Raw genomic sequence first — 19,615 nt, forward strand, 5'->3', positions numbered from 1 at the left:
ACTAATTAACTAATTTTCCAAAATAATACAAAAATATTGAATAAATTTTAGAAATAATTTAATTTTTTCAAAATTCTGTATATTTGTCATTTTTAATATTTTTATTAATTATACAATTTATTAAATTGTACCTCTAGAGGTACTAATTAGCAATTTTAATTTTTAATCATTTTAAAAAATTATTTTCATGAATAACAAAATTAAAAAATTTTTTTTTTCATATTTTTCGTTTTAATTTAACATATTTTATATTATGTATATTTTTATAAACAAAAATCCCTTTATTTATATTCATTCTATTAGTTTTTATTACTGCAAAATATTATTTTTATAATTTTCAACAAAATAAAACTTACTGCCCTGTTTTATGATACTGTTATGCCTTTACGTAGGCAACCCCGCCTTACTCCACCTTTCGGTGCGGACATTTTTTTCTCAAATCAAGTCATCTACATCAGTAAATTGTCATCGTAATAATCATATTGTGGCTCGTAGAAACATCGTATCGAGACAAAGTAAATTTTTACTAATTCTTTATTTAATTTCATTTTAAGATAAAGAGCCCTTTTTTTGAGAAAGTGTCAAATTATTTTATAAAAAATTGTCAAAGTAAAAAGTTTTGTATGAAGCAGTTGAAAGTGTTGGATAATTTAAATGGAAAGAGAAAAAGCAGAAACTTATAAAAAAAGGAGGCTTTTTATTGTGATTATATATGAAATAACGATTTAAGAAAAAATTTGTTTTTAATAATACGATTTTTCAACGAGCGTCAATATTGTTTTCGCTATACAAATTGACAGTTTCAACATAAAAAATAAACTTATAAATTGGTCGCCTATTGAAAGGGGCTTCAAAATAGTAGAATAAGTAATTATTGTTTTAGAATAGAAAATTTATTAGCGATAAATTTCTTTTATTATCTTATATAATTGAGGAATAAAAAAACATAATTACATTAATTATTTTTATACAAAGGATTAAAATAAATAAATTTTTATAGACTAGAAAACATGATAACTAATAATGTAACCAATATATAAGGAAAAAAATAATACATATTTTTACGGTTTTTTAATTAATAAATAATTTTTAATTTTATATAATTTTCCAATTACTAATTAATTAATTTTTACATATAATAATACAAAAAAATTCAATTTTTAGGTATAAATAATTTAATTTTTCAAAATTCTGTATATTTGTCATTTTTATTATTTTCATTAATTACAATTCAATAAATTGTACCTCTAGGGGTACTAATTAGCAATTTTTATTTTTAATCTCTTTAAAAAATTATTTTAATGAATAACAAAATTTAAAAAAAATGTTTTTCATATTTTTCGTTTTAATTCAACATATTTTATATTATGTATATTATTATAAACAAAACCCCATTTATTTATATTAATTATATTAGTTTTTATTACTGCAAAATGTTATTTTTATAATTTTCAACAAAATAAAACTTACTGCCCTGTATTATGATACTGTTATGCCTTTACGTAGGCAACCCCGCTTTACTCCACCTTCTGTTGTGCGGCCATTTTTTCCCCATATCAAGCCAACTACATCTGTAAATTGTCATCGTAATAACCATATTGTGGCTAGTAGAAACATCGTATCGAGACAAAGTAAATTTTTACTAATTCTTTATTTAATTTTATTTTAAGGTAAAGAGCCCTTTTTTTGATTAAGTTCTTTGTTTTTTTTTAAAAAGTGATCAAAGTGGAAAATTACACGAAACATACTGGACAGTGGGGGAGAGTGGGTTGGCAACACTTGACAGTTCCCGACCTCCAACGCCGTTAAAGACACTAATAGGAAATTTTATAATTGAATTGCAAACAAGTACATTTTAGAAGTATTTTAGATGAACTATCTTTTTTAATATTTGTATCCTCAATGAAACTGTCATATTTAAAGTTATTGGTCTGCTTAATGTTGCAAACTTATTTCTCGTAGCAAAAAATTTTTAATTTTTTTGTCCAAAAGACATCTTAAAGACGTCAATGGGACATTATATGCAGCAGTTTTTCAGGTACATTTTTTCATGCTAAATTAAAGAGGTTTTTTAAATGAACAGCTTGTATAAAAAAATTTTTTTCGTAAACATTCTTAGTCTCTACAATAAACTCGAAATTGATATTTTGTTCAATAATGCAATCTTATTTCTCATAGGAAAAATTTCTGCATTTTATATCCAAAAGACGATCTTAAAGACGTCATTAAGACATTATAAACAGCAATTTTTCGGGTAATTTTTTTTATCCTAAATAAAAAATTTCTCAACTTAAAAGCTGTAATTATGCAAAAAGCTGTTTTATAAACATTTCTAATCTGAAATTATCTCTAAATTGTTATTCTGATAAATATTGCAATCTTATATACAAAATTTTCTAAGTTTTATGCCCAAAAGACGTTCGGGGGACGTTATTTAGATATTATGCATAGCAATTTTTTTGTAGGATAATTGTTTGTAAAATGTCAAGGATAAAGTATGAAAAAGATAGGGAAGTTTTTCACAATTCTTGTTACACACCCTCATAATTTGGAAAGCTATTTTTTTAATAAAGGTGTCTTAAAAACGACCCAAAGAAGTCAATTTAATATAGTTAATATTTTTTTTAAGCTTCGAAATAATTTTACAATCGATATTTGTAACGAATTTTTATAATTTGATATGTCAACAAATTTTTATTTTCTTTTTATTTTATATCTAAAAATTAGAATGACAAAAAGACGAAAATATAATTTAATAAAAGAATTTTAATGCTTTATTTTTCAAAAATTTTGTTTTTTTAAAAATCCTTGTAAAAAATTTGTCTTAAATATACAAAATTTTTTAAATTATTTAATATTACACAGTTTTGAAAGTTTCAGTTATAGAAATAGTTTTTTGTCCAAAAAATGACTTAAAGACGTCAATTGACATAGCGTGAAAAATTATCATTTCGACATCCCAAAGGCGACAATTGTCCGGACATAGGACAATTTTAAAACGACTTTAAGACGTCTTATGCACGTCCTTCGGATATACTACGCAAGGACAAGTTATGGACATCTTACAGACGGCTTAAGGACGTCTTTTGACAAAGTCCAAAAGACGTACCGAAAAAGACATCTTCAGGATGTCTTTTGAACAAGTGTGCCCACTGGGGAGGGAGTTTTTCTTCCTCTATTTATTGTTATGTTTCGTTTGTTTAATTTGTAATAGTTTTTGTCGTTGGCGGTCACTCATGTTTTTCGTTGGAGGAGAGTTTTTTTATGATTATGTACAATATCTGTTTTTTACTCGTGTTTTGGTAAGTTTTTGAGGTTAACTCTTATAAGATTCGCATATTTTTGTGAAGGGAGGATTTTACAATCTTTTTCCTTTTTTCGCAGATTTATTATCTGAGGAGGCTCTGCGTCGCGGAGCGAAAGCTCATTTTTATATTATTATTATTATTTACGATCAGACGAATAAAATTGACACAAAATACATCTTTGACTATTTAAATAATTAACACTGATCAACAACTTTTACATCTTATTATTAACTAGCTGCGATACCCGTCTTCGACGGGTTATTAGTTATTGTTATTCCTACTTATATATTAATAGCTGCGATACCCGTCTTCGACGTGTTTCTTAGTATTTTTATAGTTTTCCATATTGAGTATTGATTGGTATTTAACCAACTACATTGAAACTAATTTTCTTGATGATTATTAATATTAATTAATGAAGAAGAAAACGAAATTTTAAGGAAAGAAAAAAGATAATGTTTACAATTTTTAAAATCGCCCAAATGTGAAAACCACCATGGCTTAATAACGGCCCAGTACTGGCAAAGTTGTCACCTAGTCTTGGTCGATATTATTGGGACTACTCTTGTGGTGTTAATTACGGTTTGACGTCGGCAGACGTTAATGGCCCAATATTCACTGCCATTACTTTCCCAGTATTGGCAAAATACAAAAACTAATATAAATTATTCTATTTTTTATTAATTAACTACGTCCCAATATTGGCAATTATATTTTGCCATCATTGCAGATACAAAATTTTTACTATTAATGTGCCATTACTGAGCCGATCAACGTCCCAATATTCTGAAACTGAAAATACCAACGTTTATTCGACGAAAATTTTTACTTTAGCTAATTGCTTATTTTAATATTAACACCCTTTTAAAAAAATTACAAAAGGATCACGGATTTCCCGAAATTCCTGGAAATTCAACTAAATTATTGTTTCCTCGCCTCGCAAGCATTTTTTTCTCTTAATAATCAGAATCCATTTAAAAAAATTGCAAGAGGATTCGAGGCGAGGAAAGTTGTGATTTTTATTTTTTTGTCACGGATTTTCCAAAAATCCGAGAATTCAGTTTTATCCAATACTTTCAATTACAACTTGCCATCATAAATAGAAAAGTTTAGCCTAATAGTCTGATAATAATGTGCCACTATTGGTCCGTGCTAAATCCCGTTACCAGCAATGAGACGTTTTGAATGCCAGTATAGGCCCAGTAGTTTTTGCCAGTTTTCTGCAGACATTCACTGAAAAAATTACATTTTAATTTTAAGAAAATCTTAATATTAAAATCTTAATATTCTTATATTCCCCACTTAGATTATGTGGGAAATATTCTTACAATAAGAAGAAAATTAGTATTGTAAGAATATTTCCTACTTAATTTAAGCGGGGAATATTCTTGGCGCATATTTAAGAAGTTTTTCTTAAAATTAGAATGTAATTTTTTCAGTGCTGACGGGCCCGTTTTGCAGTCTTAGAATTTCGCATTTGGAGCTTATAAAAAACCATTTATTATCTTTTTTCCGAGAAGCACCACGTGGAGGTGACCACTATTGGTTGTTTTTGGCAAGTTTTTAAATCCCGTGCAGAAATTACCCTAACAGGGCCCTGACCCCGCATGAAACCGGGAACCCGACCGGGCCCCGGCTTGGTAGCTCGTCCAATCGGGCTTTTCGTCATGGCGCTGGGCGGGTTCCCTGTTTCACCCCGGTCTGGACCCGGCCAGGCCCCTGTCAAAATTTCTACTCGGGATAATTCTCCAGGAGCTTTGTAAAACTAAAAAAAAATTCTTGTTAATTAAATTCGATAAAAAATATGAAACATTTTTATTTCAGTATTACTAAATTATCTTGGATCATAATTTGTAAAAACAAAAAACATCTTATTTAGAAGTAATAAGTAGGTAAAATCAAAAAAATTAGATATTAATATTTTCAATTTTTATGGGTAAAAATATTTAAACTTTTAAATTTTATATTTAAAATTCCTATTTTTTTCTATTTTTATGATACAATTGAAATTAAAATTACCAAGAAAACAAATTAATTAATTAATTAGAAAATATCAATACCAACTTAATGCAAGAATTAATTAATATTTAACCCTTTGAGTAGCAGTGATACATTTAATTTATATGAACATTTTTTTGTTAACTTCTGTATAACTTTCTTGATTTTAAAAACTGAATATTGAAACAATTTTTTTGGTCAAATGAGGCAAATTTCTTGCTTTAAATACTGGTCTTTAATTAAAAAAAGTTTAATAACTTTCCATAAAAAGCTTGTTTAAAAATCAAAAATCATCATTTTTGTAGAAAAAATTTGATCAGAAAAATCGAAAAAAATTTCAAAATACGTCTTTTTTTGAAATTTTAGTATAGAAATGGGTTGTATTTATCTAAAAAGTTAGTTAAGGATAGTTTTTCATCCATTTTATAAAAAATAAAAATTTTTCATTTTTTTGATTTTTCGAATTTTTTGAAAAAATGTCGTAACTTTCGTTTAAGTTAATATTTTTTAATCGGATAAGGCTATGATTTTAAGTTACGTTAATACCTAATAGACTGCCAAGTTTCACTTCAATCGGTTGAACCGTTTTCAAGTGATGCGCGAACAAAGTTTTGCATACAGACAGACAGACAGACAGACAGACAGACAGATAGACAGACAGACAGACATTTTTTTTTTACATTTTTCGAATTCTCATGTCTCAAGAAGAAAAAATATATAAGAATTTTCAAGATTGGAGCAATGTACAGACAGAAGTCTGGTTTTATTAATATAGATAGATAAACTTTTTTGTTTACAAATTCTTTTCAAACTAAAAGTACTATACTATACTATATTTACTATACGTAAGATTTAAAGTTTTCAATTTTTGATTGGCTAGTATTTTATGTAAATATAATTTTTAAAACTCACAATCAGTCTACTAATTCATTTGAATAATTTATATAAATTTATCAATTTACGCGTGATCTTTGACATTTATTTTGTTTAGTGCTTTGTAAAAACTTAATACTTTTGATTTTAATTTATCATTTCTTGCTCGACATATTGTATTGGGTGGCGAAATATTGACCAGTAGGTACATTTGAAGGAATAGTAATGTCGAGCCAAGAACTTGAGGATAAGTTTTATTAAAAACAAAGTATATGCCTATTAAAACTTTGAGTGATTCTACCAGTGTTTCGCAACGCATCACAACTTTTCGGTCCATACATATTAAAAATTTTAATTTCAATTCATCTTCGGGAATTAGGCTGCGGTTACACCTCTGCAGGCAGCCTGCCTGCCTGCAGGTTGTCATGGTAACGTACAAGAGTAAGAGAGTCAGTGACTTCAAACTTCTCCCTTACTCTCGTTGCTCCTGCCTGCGCAGGCAGGCAGCCTGCAGAGGTGTAACCGCAGCCTTATGGGTCTCTCATCGTCTTCTTCATTTTCAGTTTCGAGTGAGGTTCTGCAGCCTTGTAATCGTCGTGAAATAATGCAAGGAAATAAAACGTCCACGTTTACATCTTCATACCTTGTTGCAAACTGTTAAAGAGAATTATAATTTTAGAATTCAAAGATTTTAATTTGTAACCTTTTCAAAATTATATTATTTCTAAAAAATAATTCTACAATGCCTTTAATATTCAATTATTATCTAAAATTACAACTAAAATTCATGTTGAAATTAATTTTTATGAGAAAATTCTACAAATATTCAATTAATTAAATACAAAAATAAACAATTTATTAGATAATTGAATGATTCTTAAAATTAAATTCTCATGAAGAATATTAATAAACTAGCAAATGATACGCGCGCGGAATGTTGTATTCTATTTATTATTATTATTATGCAAATTACAAAACTTTTTATTTTCAAATATGAATTTTTGAAAAATTTCAGATTCAAACTTACAGGGTTGCCACGCTTTTGCTCATTTCAAATTCCCTGATTTTTCCAGGTTTTCCAGGTTAAAAAACGGAATTTTTCCAGGTTTTTAAAACTAAATTTATATTTTATTTAGATATATATATACGGGCTGTGCCCATTCGTACAGTGTACTAAGTATAATAAAAAAGTATGACAGAATTAATTACAAAAATTAGTTGGCCGCATTTACATCATTCCCAGGTTAAAATCCCCGTACAGGATCCTTAAAGGATCCTCTCGGGATCCTGTGCAGGTCCTGTGCAGGATCCCGACCGGATCCCGTGCAGGAAATTGGAACAGGGTTCCTGTGCAGGTTCCGATGCAGGAACCTTAGCTATCAAAGGTTCCTATAAAGGTTCCTGTACAGGAACACTTGCAGGATCATGTACAGGAAACTTTTTAATTTTTTTAATTTTTATATGTTAAGCAACATTTGACATACATAGACTTCATATTTCAATACGTTAGGCTCGTATAACAATGTTGGACAGAAAAATGTATTGCGCATTCGAGAAACTCATAGAAAACTACTGCGCAGAAGTTAAAAATATAAATAAATTAATTGAGGAAACTGTGTAGGATCCTTTACGGGTTTCTTACGGGATCCTTTATACTTAAGTACCTGCAGTTTACAAAACTACAAAGGTTCCTGTGCAGGAACCTTTATGAAGTTTCCTGTACATGATCCTGCAAGTGTTCCTGTACAGGAACCTTTACATGAACCTTTGATAGCTAAGGTTCCTGCATCGGAACCTGTACAGGAACCTTGTCCCAATTTCCTGCACGGGATCCGGTCGGGATCCTGTACAGGACGGGTACGGGATCCGGTCGGGATCCTGCACAGGACCTGCACAGGATCCCGAGAGGATCCTTTAAGGATCCTGTACGGGGATTTTAACCTGGGTGTTATTATTATCATAAATAGCTCGCAAATTTTATAAATACCAAATCGAGAATATTGCCCGAAGCATTAGTAAACGTATTTATTTGTTTAATGTTTAAAAGGTCTAAAGATTCAGATATTCGATTGGCAATTTTATTATATGATTTGGAAGTACGTAATTTTGAAAAGCAAGAGGGTCCGCTATCAGAATGCGAACGCCACGAAACGAAAGGCATGTTGAAATCTCCAATAATAATTAAAATTGCTGACGGGAAAGAATTGTATACTTTTTCAATTATATTGCAAACAGGTAAGTAAGTATGAAAGGTAGAATTAGGGGGTATATAAAATGTGGCCAAAATATACAATGTTTTGTTAGATAAAAACTTTACGAAAATATGTTCAACTGAATTGTCATTAGTGACTATAAGTGAAGCATTTAATGTTGAACAACATGCCACAAGAACACCACCACCACGAGAACACAGACTGGTATTTGCATTTCTGTCAGAGCGAAAAATATTGTAATTTGAAAATCCAAGTTCCGAAGAGTGAAAAGATGAATTCAACCAAGTTTCGGAAAAAATAATTACTTCATAAGTCACTGTTAACAAAGCTTGGCGAAGATTAACTAGTTTACCCCTCAGTCCCCTCACATTCTGATAGTAAACAGAGAACGACTGGAAAACAGCTGAAAATGTATTACACGAGGCAGCACGGGAAGCATTGGATGGGTCAACAGAATTACACAATTCATTGACACCAATATCATGAAACGTACAGGCATCATGACACACACACTGGTTCACTGCTTCAATCGTCGAGAAGTGGACACCAGTGATGGAGCTCCATGACGATAAGCTATGCGAACATTCGTCTCCCCTCCTTCGCGTCGTTCTTCTAACTCCCTCCTTAGCAATTTCATCTCCTCCAGTTGAATTTTTGTCATATCTCGCGACAGGCGCATATTCAAAATAAGAGGTTGAGTGACAACATCCTTCTTTGCTTTCAGGAATGACATATGAAGTGATTTCGCACTCTCTTCTGAGTCGCAAATGATTTTCACTGGTCTCGGGTATCGCTGAGTCTGCGTAAATGTTCCAATTCTGTTTATTTTTGCTTTTTCAATTGGATTTAGGCAAGACAATTTAGAAAAAAGTTCAATGACCACACTTGAAATATCTTGTTTAGAATTAACATCAGATCTATCCTCTGACAATCCAAAAAGAATTAAATTACGGGAACGAGACAGGCGATCATTTATTTCTGACATGCAATTTCTAGTTAATAAATTAACATTCAATTTTTCAAGAGTACCTTCAATTGTTGTTATTCTCCTAGAATTGTCAGTGGTAACAGATATAGCATCATCAACCCTTGAACTCAAGTCAGGGGCCATCCATAAACCACGTAGCCTCTTGAGGGGGAGGGGGGGGTCAAGCAATTGACTACGACAAGAGGAAAAAATGGCGCTAATACATGTAATAGCGTACTACATGGGGGGAGGGGGGGGGTCAAAATTCCCAAAAAATGGGGCTACGTGGTTTATGGACGGCCCCTCATCAAATTTTGAGGATAAATTATTAATTGTTGTTGACATTGACGAGAAGTTATTATTTAATCCCACTTGAAGTCTGGAAATTGCTTTATTGATAATACTGTCAATATTATCAATAGTCACAGTGCCGTTCACGGTACAGTCCTGAGATGAAACAGAAGCGCTCGGGTCTGTCTGAGTCAAAGGTAACGGCGATTTTGGTTCGTAAAAATTTTTACAAAATTTTTAATTCAAACCTTTTTGAAATTAAACATCTTATAAAAGTTTGTTATAAAACATGGAAATATCGATGACTCCGAGTCTTCGACTCGGAGCAATCGATATCTTCATGTTTTATAATAATTAAAAATGTTGGACTGATAAAATCATCATTTCTTACCAATTATAAGAATTTTGTTACTGTAACTTATTCAAAATTACTTTCATTATTTTAATTCTATTATTCTTTTCCACAATTTTTAACTAAAATTCTTCTTTAAATTAATTATTATTAATAATTTCTGAAAAATTTCTTTCAACATTTTCAAATCTTTTTGTTTACAATTTATTTTTACGAAATTTCATCGTTTATTCAGGTATTTGGAAATTTTTCAATCAAATATATATTAGAAAATAAAAACTTGAAATAACTTCAAAAAAATTCTATTCAACTTTTAAAAAAAATTAAATCTACACAATTTTAAGTTAAAAGTATGTAAAATTCAAACATTCAAAGATTATAATTTGAGACCTGCTTTTCAAAACTCTATTATTATCTGTAAAAAATTGTATTGCATATTTATAAAAATAATTGAATCTATGTAAACATAAATTGAATATTTTTGAAAATAATAGAATTATTGCGAAGAAATTTATAAAAAATTTTTTCAATAATTCATTTCTTTTGGAAAATTTTATTCAAATTGTAGATATTGAAAATCATTGACTGGAGGAGAATTTTTGAAAAAAATTGAATTTGTTAAAAAGAATTTCATTAAAATATTTGAAAATATTAAAATAATTGAATTTTGGAGAAAAATTTTAATATTTATATAACTAATTTACTAATTAATTATTCTTGTTTATTAACTTCAAAATTTGTAATAAAATTCTTTGCGCAACGTTTTTTTCGTTGGATGAAAAACATGTCAAATAATTAAATTTTTAAATATTTCAAAATTGAATGACTTAGAGGCATTATAATAGAATATTTCTGCATTATTAGATTTTCAGAATTTAAAATTTTTCCTACAAATTTTTTGCTTTTTCAAAAACGTCTGTTTTTGCATTTTCCAAAAAAGTTGGGGTGATGTGCAACACCAGTAAAATTCAGGTATGTAATGCATAAATATCGATGAAAATTTCTTTAATGATTAATTTTAGGCTTTTTCAATGCAAACTAATCGAAATCTTCCAAAAAAAATTGCTAAGGTATAGTTGACCTCTAAAAAGTGGAAATTTCACCCAGGAAGAAAAATTTTTTTTGTTTAATTTTTTATTTATTAATAACTGAATAAGGAATATAATAAAAGGAAAATAACTAAGAATTTTTTATTCATCATGTGAATCGCAGTTATGGCACGTAAAAAGTAGTTACGTCCACCCCAAAAAAAAGTGTTGCACATCACCCCAAATATGATATTTTGCAAAAAATGATTTGTACGCAATACAATGCAATGGAAACACAAAATATAAACAGATATTTAAAAACACTTACAAAACCAACAATAAACACATTCTTATCTATAAAATAAATTAAAACCCTTCACGAAACGACTAGAAATGTAAAGCGCGAGAAATATTTCCTTCTTGAGAATTTTAAGTCAACTTACGTACAGCAAACCTAGCTGCGAGCTGTCTCGTGAGTTTTATATCAGAAACAAGCTACTGAGGACACAAACAAATGGCAATACTTGGCTCTGTTTAATATCAAACTGTAGATCAGAAATCGGCGGTGTTGCACATCCCCCCATGTTTCACATCACCCCACATCACCCTATGTCTTTTATAATTTTTGATAAATTTCATTCAAAATTAAAATTTCATGGAATTTTAAATTTAAACCTAAAGTTCATCAATTTATTAAATATTTTAAAATAATTGTACAAATAATAAATTATTTAAAAAGAATTGACAGAAATAAAGAAAATAGAAGATTTTTTTTATTAAAATTCGTTTACGAAGAAAACAAAAAAACAAAAATTCAGAGATTTCTTATAAATTATAAAAATTTAATTTTTCCTAGTATTTTTAATAAAAATCTCTGATTTTTCTGAACAATTCTACTTTTTCTGACTTTTCCCTGATCTGTAACATCTGTCTTAAATAAAATATATTGATTTCTCTGATCTGTGGCAACCCTGTAATAGATACTGATACTAAAATATAATACATAATAAACTATAAACTCAACTCAAAAAAATTAACTCTAAAATCAACTCGTGTTCACTTACCGAACACGAATGGAGAAGCGCCACTTCTGTTTCTTTAAATCGGGTTTGAATTATATTCAACACTTGTTTCTGCTGTCGACTTTCGCTGAGATCCTTAAATTCGCAACTTCGGCTTTCATAACCATAGATAAGAATAGTTTTCATTTTTTCTTCAAACCTAGTCCGTAAAGTATCAATTGGTGTTCCCGTCAATTCTTGAAAATGCCAAAATAAGCAGTTTTTTACGAAAAGAAGTGGCGATTCTTTCAATATGTCATCCGTTGATGGAGAATTCGAATAAGAGTTAATATATAATCTTTGTGACGCATATGTAGACTTTATCGTATCAGCAACTTCGCCGAAAGTCATATCAAATAATTGAATGATTCTTAAAATTAAATTCTCACGAAGAATATTAATAAACTAGCAAATGATACGCGCGCGGAATGTTGTATTCTATTTATTATTATTATGCAAATTACAAAACTTTTTATTTTCAAATATGAATTTTTGAAAAAATCAGATTCAAACTTACAGGGTTGCCACCCCGAGTCGAAATTTATACTTTCTTTAGAGTCGACTATGTACTACGTCAGGTAGTACTTAAGAGAGTATAAGTCGATTATGGTACAAAAGAAATTATGGTCGATTTAAGATCTAAAAGGTGGTACAAATTCCGTATTCACCACGTCGTAGTACATAAATCGATCATAATGAACGCAACTACGCATGCCCTAAGCCTCACTGATCAATTCTCATTGGTCCAAAATGATCAATTCTCATTGGTTCAAAATACCGCGCTCTTTTTTAAATAATATATATATATCAAATTGGAGAATTAAAACATCTGATAATAAATATTTGTTATTAAAAATATTTTATTTAAAATTTTTAAAGTTACAACTTATAATATAGGAAATTCTCTGGAATTTTTTAAAAATTACTATTTTTTAAGGAATTGAATATTTTCTTGACGCAAAATCTTTAAATTACGTAAAAACATATAAGTATTAAAATAATAAAATTTAAAATGAAAAAAACTAAAGTAAGCAAGTAAATAATATTAAAAAGTAAGTAATAAAAAATTATTATCATGATATTAAATTTATGTTTTAAAATTAAAAGTTTCAGAGAATTGCCCATGCACACTTTGCTCATTTCCCGACTGACAAAACCACCTTAAACTATAATCTTGATGGCAATCGTCAATTGGCACAATATTGTCCAATGTAGAAATTCGTTCAATTACTTCTGGTCCTTCATCTTGGCTGTTGATGTCCTGGGTTTTTTCAGTTTTCTTACACCTCTTTTTCTTTACGCTTGTAGAATCACTTTTCTTTTCGACAATGTATTTCCTCTTATTACTGATGATTTTATTTATATAAATATTCAATACTGCCAGAGTTACAGCGTCCTTTGAAACTTCATTTACCCAACCTAAAAGAAAGCAAAAAACTAATTAACGCAATGCATAATAAAAATCTATTAATCTATATTAATTTTATCAAAAACAAATAAATGTTTCAAAATGCATTGAAATATGTTCTGCTTGATATTTGATTTTTAAAAAATTAAAAAATGGCTCAAGAAAATTTTTAAGTATCTTATGAAGCCAATACTAACCGTGTAGACCTTTTATTAATCTATAATCGATAGCAGGCCTGGAGCACCTTTTACCTGAAGCAGAAAAGTGCTTCAAGTTTCCACCAAATACCTCTACTAGTGTATTTTTCACTATTTTTTCCCAGTCATAACTGCCACGATCATTCGCCGTTAAATTAATGTAATTAATTACACTTGTTTTTAAATAAAACCCACAACCTGATGATATTTCCATCTGTAAAAGAGAAATGTTAATTGTTTACATGAAAAAAAATTACCCAAAAATTTATTTACCAGTTTTTTGTAAATTATCGAGACAACTCTTATTTTTTAAAATTGTTTGTATCCTTTGATTTTTTTAAATTTCTACAAAATCTATTTTTTTACACAAGCCTAGTTCCTTCATGGGTAAACGATTTTTTGGAATTTTTGAAAATTATGGAATTTGACTATTTTCTCATACAAACTTTGGATTTTCTTGGTATTACGCACACTTATGTATTTTTATGCGCTGATTACGAAAATCATAGTCACAAAACCCGAAAATTTCGTTTTTATGATAGTACCAAGAAAATCCGAAGTTTGTATGAAAAAATAGTCAAATTCCATTATTTTAAAAAATTTCCCAAAAAAGTTTTTGGTTTTTCAGAATTCATCTTTTAAATAATATAGAATATTTAGTTTGCAATTTTAGCTGGTAGCGTATGCTAAGAGCTTATTTAAAAATTAAGAATTTTATTTACCTTTTGAGGCCCAGGTTCAAAGTAGTCGACTGGTATCTAAAAATGAAATAGGTAATAATTAAATTAAATTAAAATACATTAATTGTTTAATAGTTAAAAGATTCAAAAAATAATAAACTAAATTGTTTTTCATTTAAACTCACCGTCAAACTTTTTACTGGTTCAAACTTCATTTTCTTTCTAAATTCATATTGGTGTTTCGCAGCAGCAAGCATAAATTCCAAAAATTGGATGTTGGATCGACTGACTAAAATACATATAAAATTTTAAAGCGGTTAATAATTAATTATTATATTGCTCATTATATATATCGGCGATTCCACGTCAGACTTCAGTTCACATTTTAAATTTGGGCAAACATATTTGATTTTTATTCTTTAATGAAAAAAAGAGATATGTATTTTTTTATTATTTTATAGGTGACCAAATTTTCAAGAAATGAATTTTCGAAAATTTAGTTTTCTGAAAGTAAACCTATTTTTAATGACATAACTAAAAAATTATTAACTTTGGAAAAATTATGCCAAGAGAAAAAAAAATTCATAATTCGAAAATTTGGCCACCAAAAAAAATAAAAATAAGTATACCTCTTTTTCTCTAAGAAATGAAAAGAAATGTGTTTGTCTAAGTTTAAAATATGAACTGAAATCTGATGTGGAATCGGTCATATATATTTTATATTATATAATAATAAATAATTAATTATATAAAATTTAATTTAAACTGAAAATATAAAACTGATAGCAATTGTTATACTTCACCTGTGAAAGGCATTGAATTTGAGAATTTTGGGACTGAATCTTCAGAGTAATCCACCTCAAAATCCGAAGACGAGCAGTTTGATGCGTCATCATCATTATTATTACTACTTGGTTCCAAATTTTTCTCAGTATTGGTTTGATTTTTCATTACAGTACCAGGATTGCCACTAGGTCCGGGCAGTGTATCACTACAATTCATAAAAAATACACATATATTAACAATGAGGTATTAAAATAAATGTTATTACGTTAAAATTATTATTTTGTTATATTTTCTAACCGTGAATGAATGTTCATAATCGGTCGCACAAATGCAGGATTTGATTGACCCTTTTTCTTCTTTCTCTACAATAAAAAAGTTTTATTAATAAATATTTATTCATTTTATTTATCTCCTCCTTGATTTATTAAATTTAAAACATGCAATTTATGAATTTCAAATAATTTTTCTATTTTGAATTTATTAACTATTATAAATATCATCGAATATTAAGATATTTTTTTCCCCCTTTAGAAATGAAAGATATGTCATTAATGGCGTACATCAGAATGAAAGGGAAGATAATGTAGATGTACAAAGAATAAATAATGAGGAAATTAACATTGAAACAAATCATGAGTAAGTAAAATCTATATGTGTGTACACTGTTAAAATTAATTAATTAATTATTTAATTTTAAATAATAATAATAATAATCTCCTAAGTCACCTTATAGTATCCAGCACTTCAATTTCTGAAAAATATTTATGCATAAATTTTTTTTAACTATTTCTTTCAGAAGAAGAAATGTAGAACCAGAAGGTGTTGAATATGATTCAGATGAAAATAATTCCAGTTCTTCCGAAGACGAATTACCTGAAATTGATGAAGATGATGATGATGAGGATGAAATACTAGACGGACTGCTTAATAGAAACATTCATGAACCGTTATATCGGGGTGCTCCAGTAACACTTGCTCAGAGTATGTTATTAATATTAGCATTATTCTTGCACCACAATCTATCATTATCGTGCATTGCAGATATAATTACTGTAATTAACTTTCATTGTTTGAATCAAAATTTAAAAAAAAATAGTTTATATAAATTTTTAAAATTTTTCTCTCTTAACACAAATAATGGATCTGTTAAAAAAATTTACTACTGTTCGACATGCATTAGAGAATTACCAAATGCTAAATTTCGTTGTCCATCATGTCCAAGAAAAAAAAATTCTTACTTTGTTCAAATAGCTTTTATCGATCAATTAAAAGAAATGTTTAAGCGACAAAATTTTTATAATAGTTTACAATATCGATTTCGAAGACCACTTCAGAATTATTTGTCAGATATTTATGATGGCTCTGTATATAAAGAATGGTTGGAAAATGGCTTTCTATCTAATCCAAACAATATATCGCTTAGCTGGTATACAGATGGAATACCAGTTTTCAAATCATCTAAAATCAGTGCATGGCCCGTATATTTAACCATTAATGAATTACCTCCACAAGAACGAAAAAAAAGGGAAAATATTTTACTTGCTGGATTATGGTACGGTCCTGAAAAGCCAGATATGAATACTTTTTTTAAATCATTTTATTCCGAATTTCAAAAACTTTTAGAAGGTGTCCGAATAAATGTTCCAGAGTTAAATGCAATAATAAATGTTCGCGGATTGCTGTTAACGGGCACATGTGATTTGCCTGCTAAAGCTAGTTGTTTAAATTTTACACACCATAATGGGGACTATGGCTGCCCAATATGTTTTTATAGAGGTGAAACAATACATTTGCTTAATACAGGTGGTAACATTCATGTTTATCCTTATGCTCATAATTTTTATTTGAGAACTTTAGATGAATGTAAAAGATTGGCAGAAACAGGAACAGAGAAAGTACCCGACAAGGGTGTAAAAGGTCCCACCAGTCTTTCTCTTTTAATGCCTGACTTTATAAAGGGAATGGCTATTGACCGCATGCATGGAGTTGATGGTGGTGTAGTGAAAAAAATTTTAACTTTATTATTTGATGTTAAATACAGGGCTTATGACTTTTCTTTAATAAATGCTGTTGATACAATTAATCGAAGATACTGTACAGGATTTGGTGCATTGGAAAGCATCTGAGTTAAAGTTGTGGTTTTTTATTATTCGCTTCCTGTTTTTCACGGTGTTATGGAAGCAAATTTTTTCGAACATTATTCGTTATTAGTTATCGCTTTATCCACTTTTAATTCCAGTGTTATAACGTTTGCTAAAGTTGAAGAAGCTCGCGATTTATTGCATAAATTTATCAGAGAATTTCCAAGATTTTATGATATAATTTTTTTAACAATTAATTTCCATCTATTATTGCATCTTCCTGACGACGTTTTAAAATTCGGTCCATTATGGGTACATTGTTGCTACGAGTACGAAAATATTAATGGAAAATTACTGCAACTTGTGCATGGAACAACTCATTTAGATTCACAAATAATAAGGTCACATAATTTATTTGTAAGAATGATAAATAAACTTCAACGGTTAGAAAATGGAGATATTAAAGATTTTTGTTTAAAAAGAAAGAAACAAGTAAAAATTATTGAACAATTGTTTCCCAATTGCTATAGTGCTGGAACATATAAACATCGTTTTCAACTAACTCATATTATACAAGATGCATGTCGAAACTCTGGAATTGTTTTTAATAATTTTAAAGTTTTTCAATATTTACGTTTACTAAAAAACAATAAACTATATGTAGGACAAATTTATAAAGAAAATTTGCAAACAAATTCCTACACGGTACAGTACTATAATAACAATGTTCTCAAACTTGGTTTGGTAAATTGTTTTTTGAAAATTATTCATTGCATTTGCGAGGTACGATTTTGTCAATGTCCCTGTCAGCATTATGCCATCATTCAAACATGTAACATTTTGGAAAATTTTTACGCTCAGGGTGATAATACTCTATGTGATAGTCGTTCGTTTTTATTCAAATGCGAAATAACTGATAGGTCAATAGCTATTCCTATTCAAAATATTTTAAAGGTTTGCATTAATATGAATATTGAAAAAGAGATTTTTATTGGAGTGCCTGTTAACGAAGAAGAACTTGAATAAGAAAACTTCCATATAAAATTTGTGGATATTTGAAGCATTTAAATGTATTAATTAACTCTACTACGACTTGCTCTAAAAGTTTTGAATAAAATAGTGTTTAAAATTGGTAAACGATTTTTCTAACGTATGTATAAGACTCTGCTTTAAATATGCATTGTAAAAAAGTAAATATTAAATTATTATTTGTAATATATTACTCGAATATAAATTCAAGTTTGCGTTCCAAAAAAATAACTCATCGTTGAGAAAGAGAGTCCAAAAGATAATATTCAAATGCCTCATTGAATATTTTGGAAGTACACATTTTCATGCGGCGCCTGCACTTTTCTTACCTGGTCTGCTAATGGTAAGGTAATTTTATAACACCTAACCAGGGCCGTTTCTGAAGTAAGCGGAGCATTTCAAATTGTTAAAATGGCCCTGATTCTACAATTGTATATAATTTATTTACTTCGTTTTCTTAATTTAAGAATTTAAGTGTTAAGCATTATAATAAAACATGCAGCGAATTTCACTTGTAAACAGCGAAACTTGTGGTTTTTTAAGAAGTTTCTTTTTATAGTGTATACCAAATAATAATAATTATTAATTATATTTTTCCATTATTATTGACACGGTAAATTGCAAAAATTATGAAAAATTGCATCTTTGTAAATACATATTAGGATATCCAAAACTTGTATAATTATCCATCAAAAAATTATTTAAAAATTAATTTTTATTATTTATTATCCAAAAAACTTGAAAGAGATTCAACTAATTGGTATATAACCTCCAACTAAAAAGTAGTTTATAACTAATGTGTTTTTTCGTAATAGTAGTAAACGATTGTAATTTTTATCTAATTTTTATAAGCAATAGTTCATATTACTCTTTAAAGATTCTTGTATACTTGCTTTTGCCTCTTATATTATAATGTCTCTCAAATTCGTAGAAATTCTTTCATAGCATATACCTGTCGAACAAGAAGACTATATAGCTATCGAAGTTTGTACTTTGTACGTTGAGGGCAGTATTGAACTATGTGCATATAGTTGTCCCTATTACCGACTTGAAGCAGTGAAATGTCTCCTACACATTCTATATATTTTAATTATTTGAACAATTAATTAATAAAATCATGGCTTATTTTCCATTTTGGAAATTAGTAAAAAATATTTAATAATTGAAAAATATTTTATTATATTATATATATAAAATTGTTATTATATTATTATTAAATTATTTTTATTTATTCAATAATAATAATCTCTATTTGAAATAATAAAAAAAATAATTCTAGAAAAATAAATAATTTAAATAAAAATAATAAACAAAAAATTAATTGAAAAATAAATAAATAAATA

At 28.4% G+C, this 19,615-nt stretch overlaps 3 protein-coding genes and 1 long non-coding RNA gene across 8 annotated transcripts in view; 2 read left to right on the forward strand and 2 right to left on the reverse strand.

The window, feature by feature from the left end:
* Positions 1–1,390: 1,390 nt before the first annotated feature.
* Positions 1,391–1,810, forward strand: LOC122508328. The gene is made up of 2 exons (XR_006302217.1): positions 1,391–1,631; positions 1,718–1,810. It is a non-coding gene; the product is annotated as an uncharacterized LOC122508328 (long non-coding RNA).
* A 4,524-nt stretch (positions 1,811–6,334) lies between these two features.
* On the reverse strand, positions 6,335–12,501 carry LOC122508329. The gene is made up of 3 exons (XM_043621608.1): positions 12,095–12,501; positions 6,703–6,833; positions 6,335–6,419 (listed from the first exon to the last, which is right to left on the reverse strand). The coding sequence occupies exons 1-3, from the start codon at positions 12,440–12,442 to the stop codon at positions 6,335–6,337; spliced, it is 564 nt and encodes a 187-aa protein (XP_043477543.1). The 5' UTR covers positions 12,443–12,501.
* Positions 9,674–18,863, forward strand: LOC122508322. Of its 2 annotated transcripts, none has more exons than XM_043621600.1 (4): positions 9,674–9,862; positions 15,333–15,405; positions 15,694–15,798; positions 15,959–18,863. In XM_043621600.1, the coding sequence occupies exons 2-4, from the start codon at positions 15,401–15,403 to the stop codon at positions 17,286–17,288; spliced, it is 1,440 nt and encodes a 479-aa protein (XP_043477535.1). In that variant the 5' UTR covers positions 9,674–9,862; positions 15,333–15,400; the 3' UTR covers positions 17,289–18,863. The 2 variants fall into 2 exon arrangements, with proteins under 2 accessions (XP_043477535.1, XP_043477534.1); XM_043621599.1 differs by having other exon boundaries at positions 9,674–9,847.
* The window catches only part of LOC122508324, a 93,824-nt gene continuing 87,301 nt past the window's right edge, over positions 13,093–19,615 (reverse strand). For 2 of the 4 annotated variants that reach the window (XM_043621605.1, XM_043621602.1), the window contains exons 2-7: positions 15,460–15,524; positions 15,180–15,367; positions 14,562–14,665; positions 14,419–14,454; positions 13,697–13,910; positions 13,093–13,510 (exon numbers count right to left, since the gene is read on the reverse strand). In XM_043621605.1, coding sequence (XP_043477540.1) covers positions 13,179–13,510; positions 13,697–13,910; positions 14,419–14,454; positions 14,562–14,665; positions 15,180–15,367; positions 15,460–15,476 — 891 coding nt within the window. In that variant the 5' untranslated portion in view covers positions 15,477–15,524 and the 3' untranslated portion in view covers positions 13,093–13,178. Of the gene's footprint in view, positions 13,511–13,696; positions 13,911–14,418; positions 14,455–14,561; positions 14,666–15,179; positions 15,368–15,459; positions 15,525–15,888; positions 16,133–19,615 lie in introns of those variants that run through there. The other 2 variants (XM_043621603.1, XM_043621604.1) reach the window with 2 other exon arrangements.

Source organism: Leptopilina heterotoma, unplaced genomic scaffold, assembly GCF_015476425.1.
Source record: "Leptopilina heterotoma isolate Lh14 unplaced genomic scaffold, ASM1547642v1 Lhet_538, whole genome shotgun sequence".
In the NCBI taxonomy this organism is placed as follows: Eukaryota; Metazoa; Arthropoda; class Insecta; order Hymenoptera; family Figitidae; genus Leptopilina; species Leptopilina heterotoma.

What these genes read in the sequence shown, in the direction of transcription:
- LOC122508329 (XM_043621608.1), bottom strand. Translation starts at nt 12,442, where the DNA reads ATGACTTTCGGCGAAGTTGCTGATACGATAAAGTCTACATATGCGTCA. An exon ending in CGCTTCTCCATTCGTGTTCG is followed by an intron (nt 6,834 to 12,094) that starts GTAAGTGAACAC and finishes TCTCTTTAACAG; the next exon opens with TTTGCAACAAGGTATGAAGA. An exon ending in GAGAGACCCATAAGGCTGCG is followed by an intron (nt 6,420 to 6,702) that starts GTTACACCTCTG and finishes CTTATCCTCAAG; the next exon opens with TTCTTGGCTCGACATTACTA.
- LOC122508322 (XM_043621600.1), top strand. An exon ending in AACATTGAAACAAATCATGA is followed by an intron (nt 15,799 to 15,958) that starts GTAAGTAAAATC and finishes TATTTCTTTCAG; the next exon opens with AAGAAGAAATGTAGAACCAG.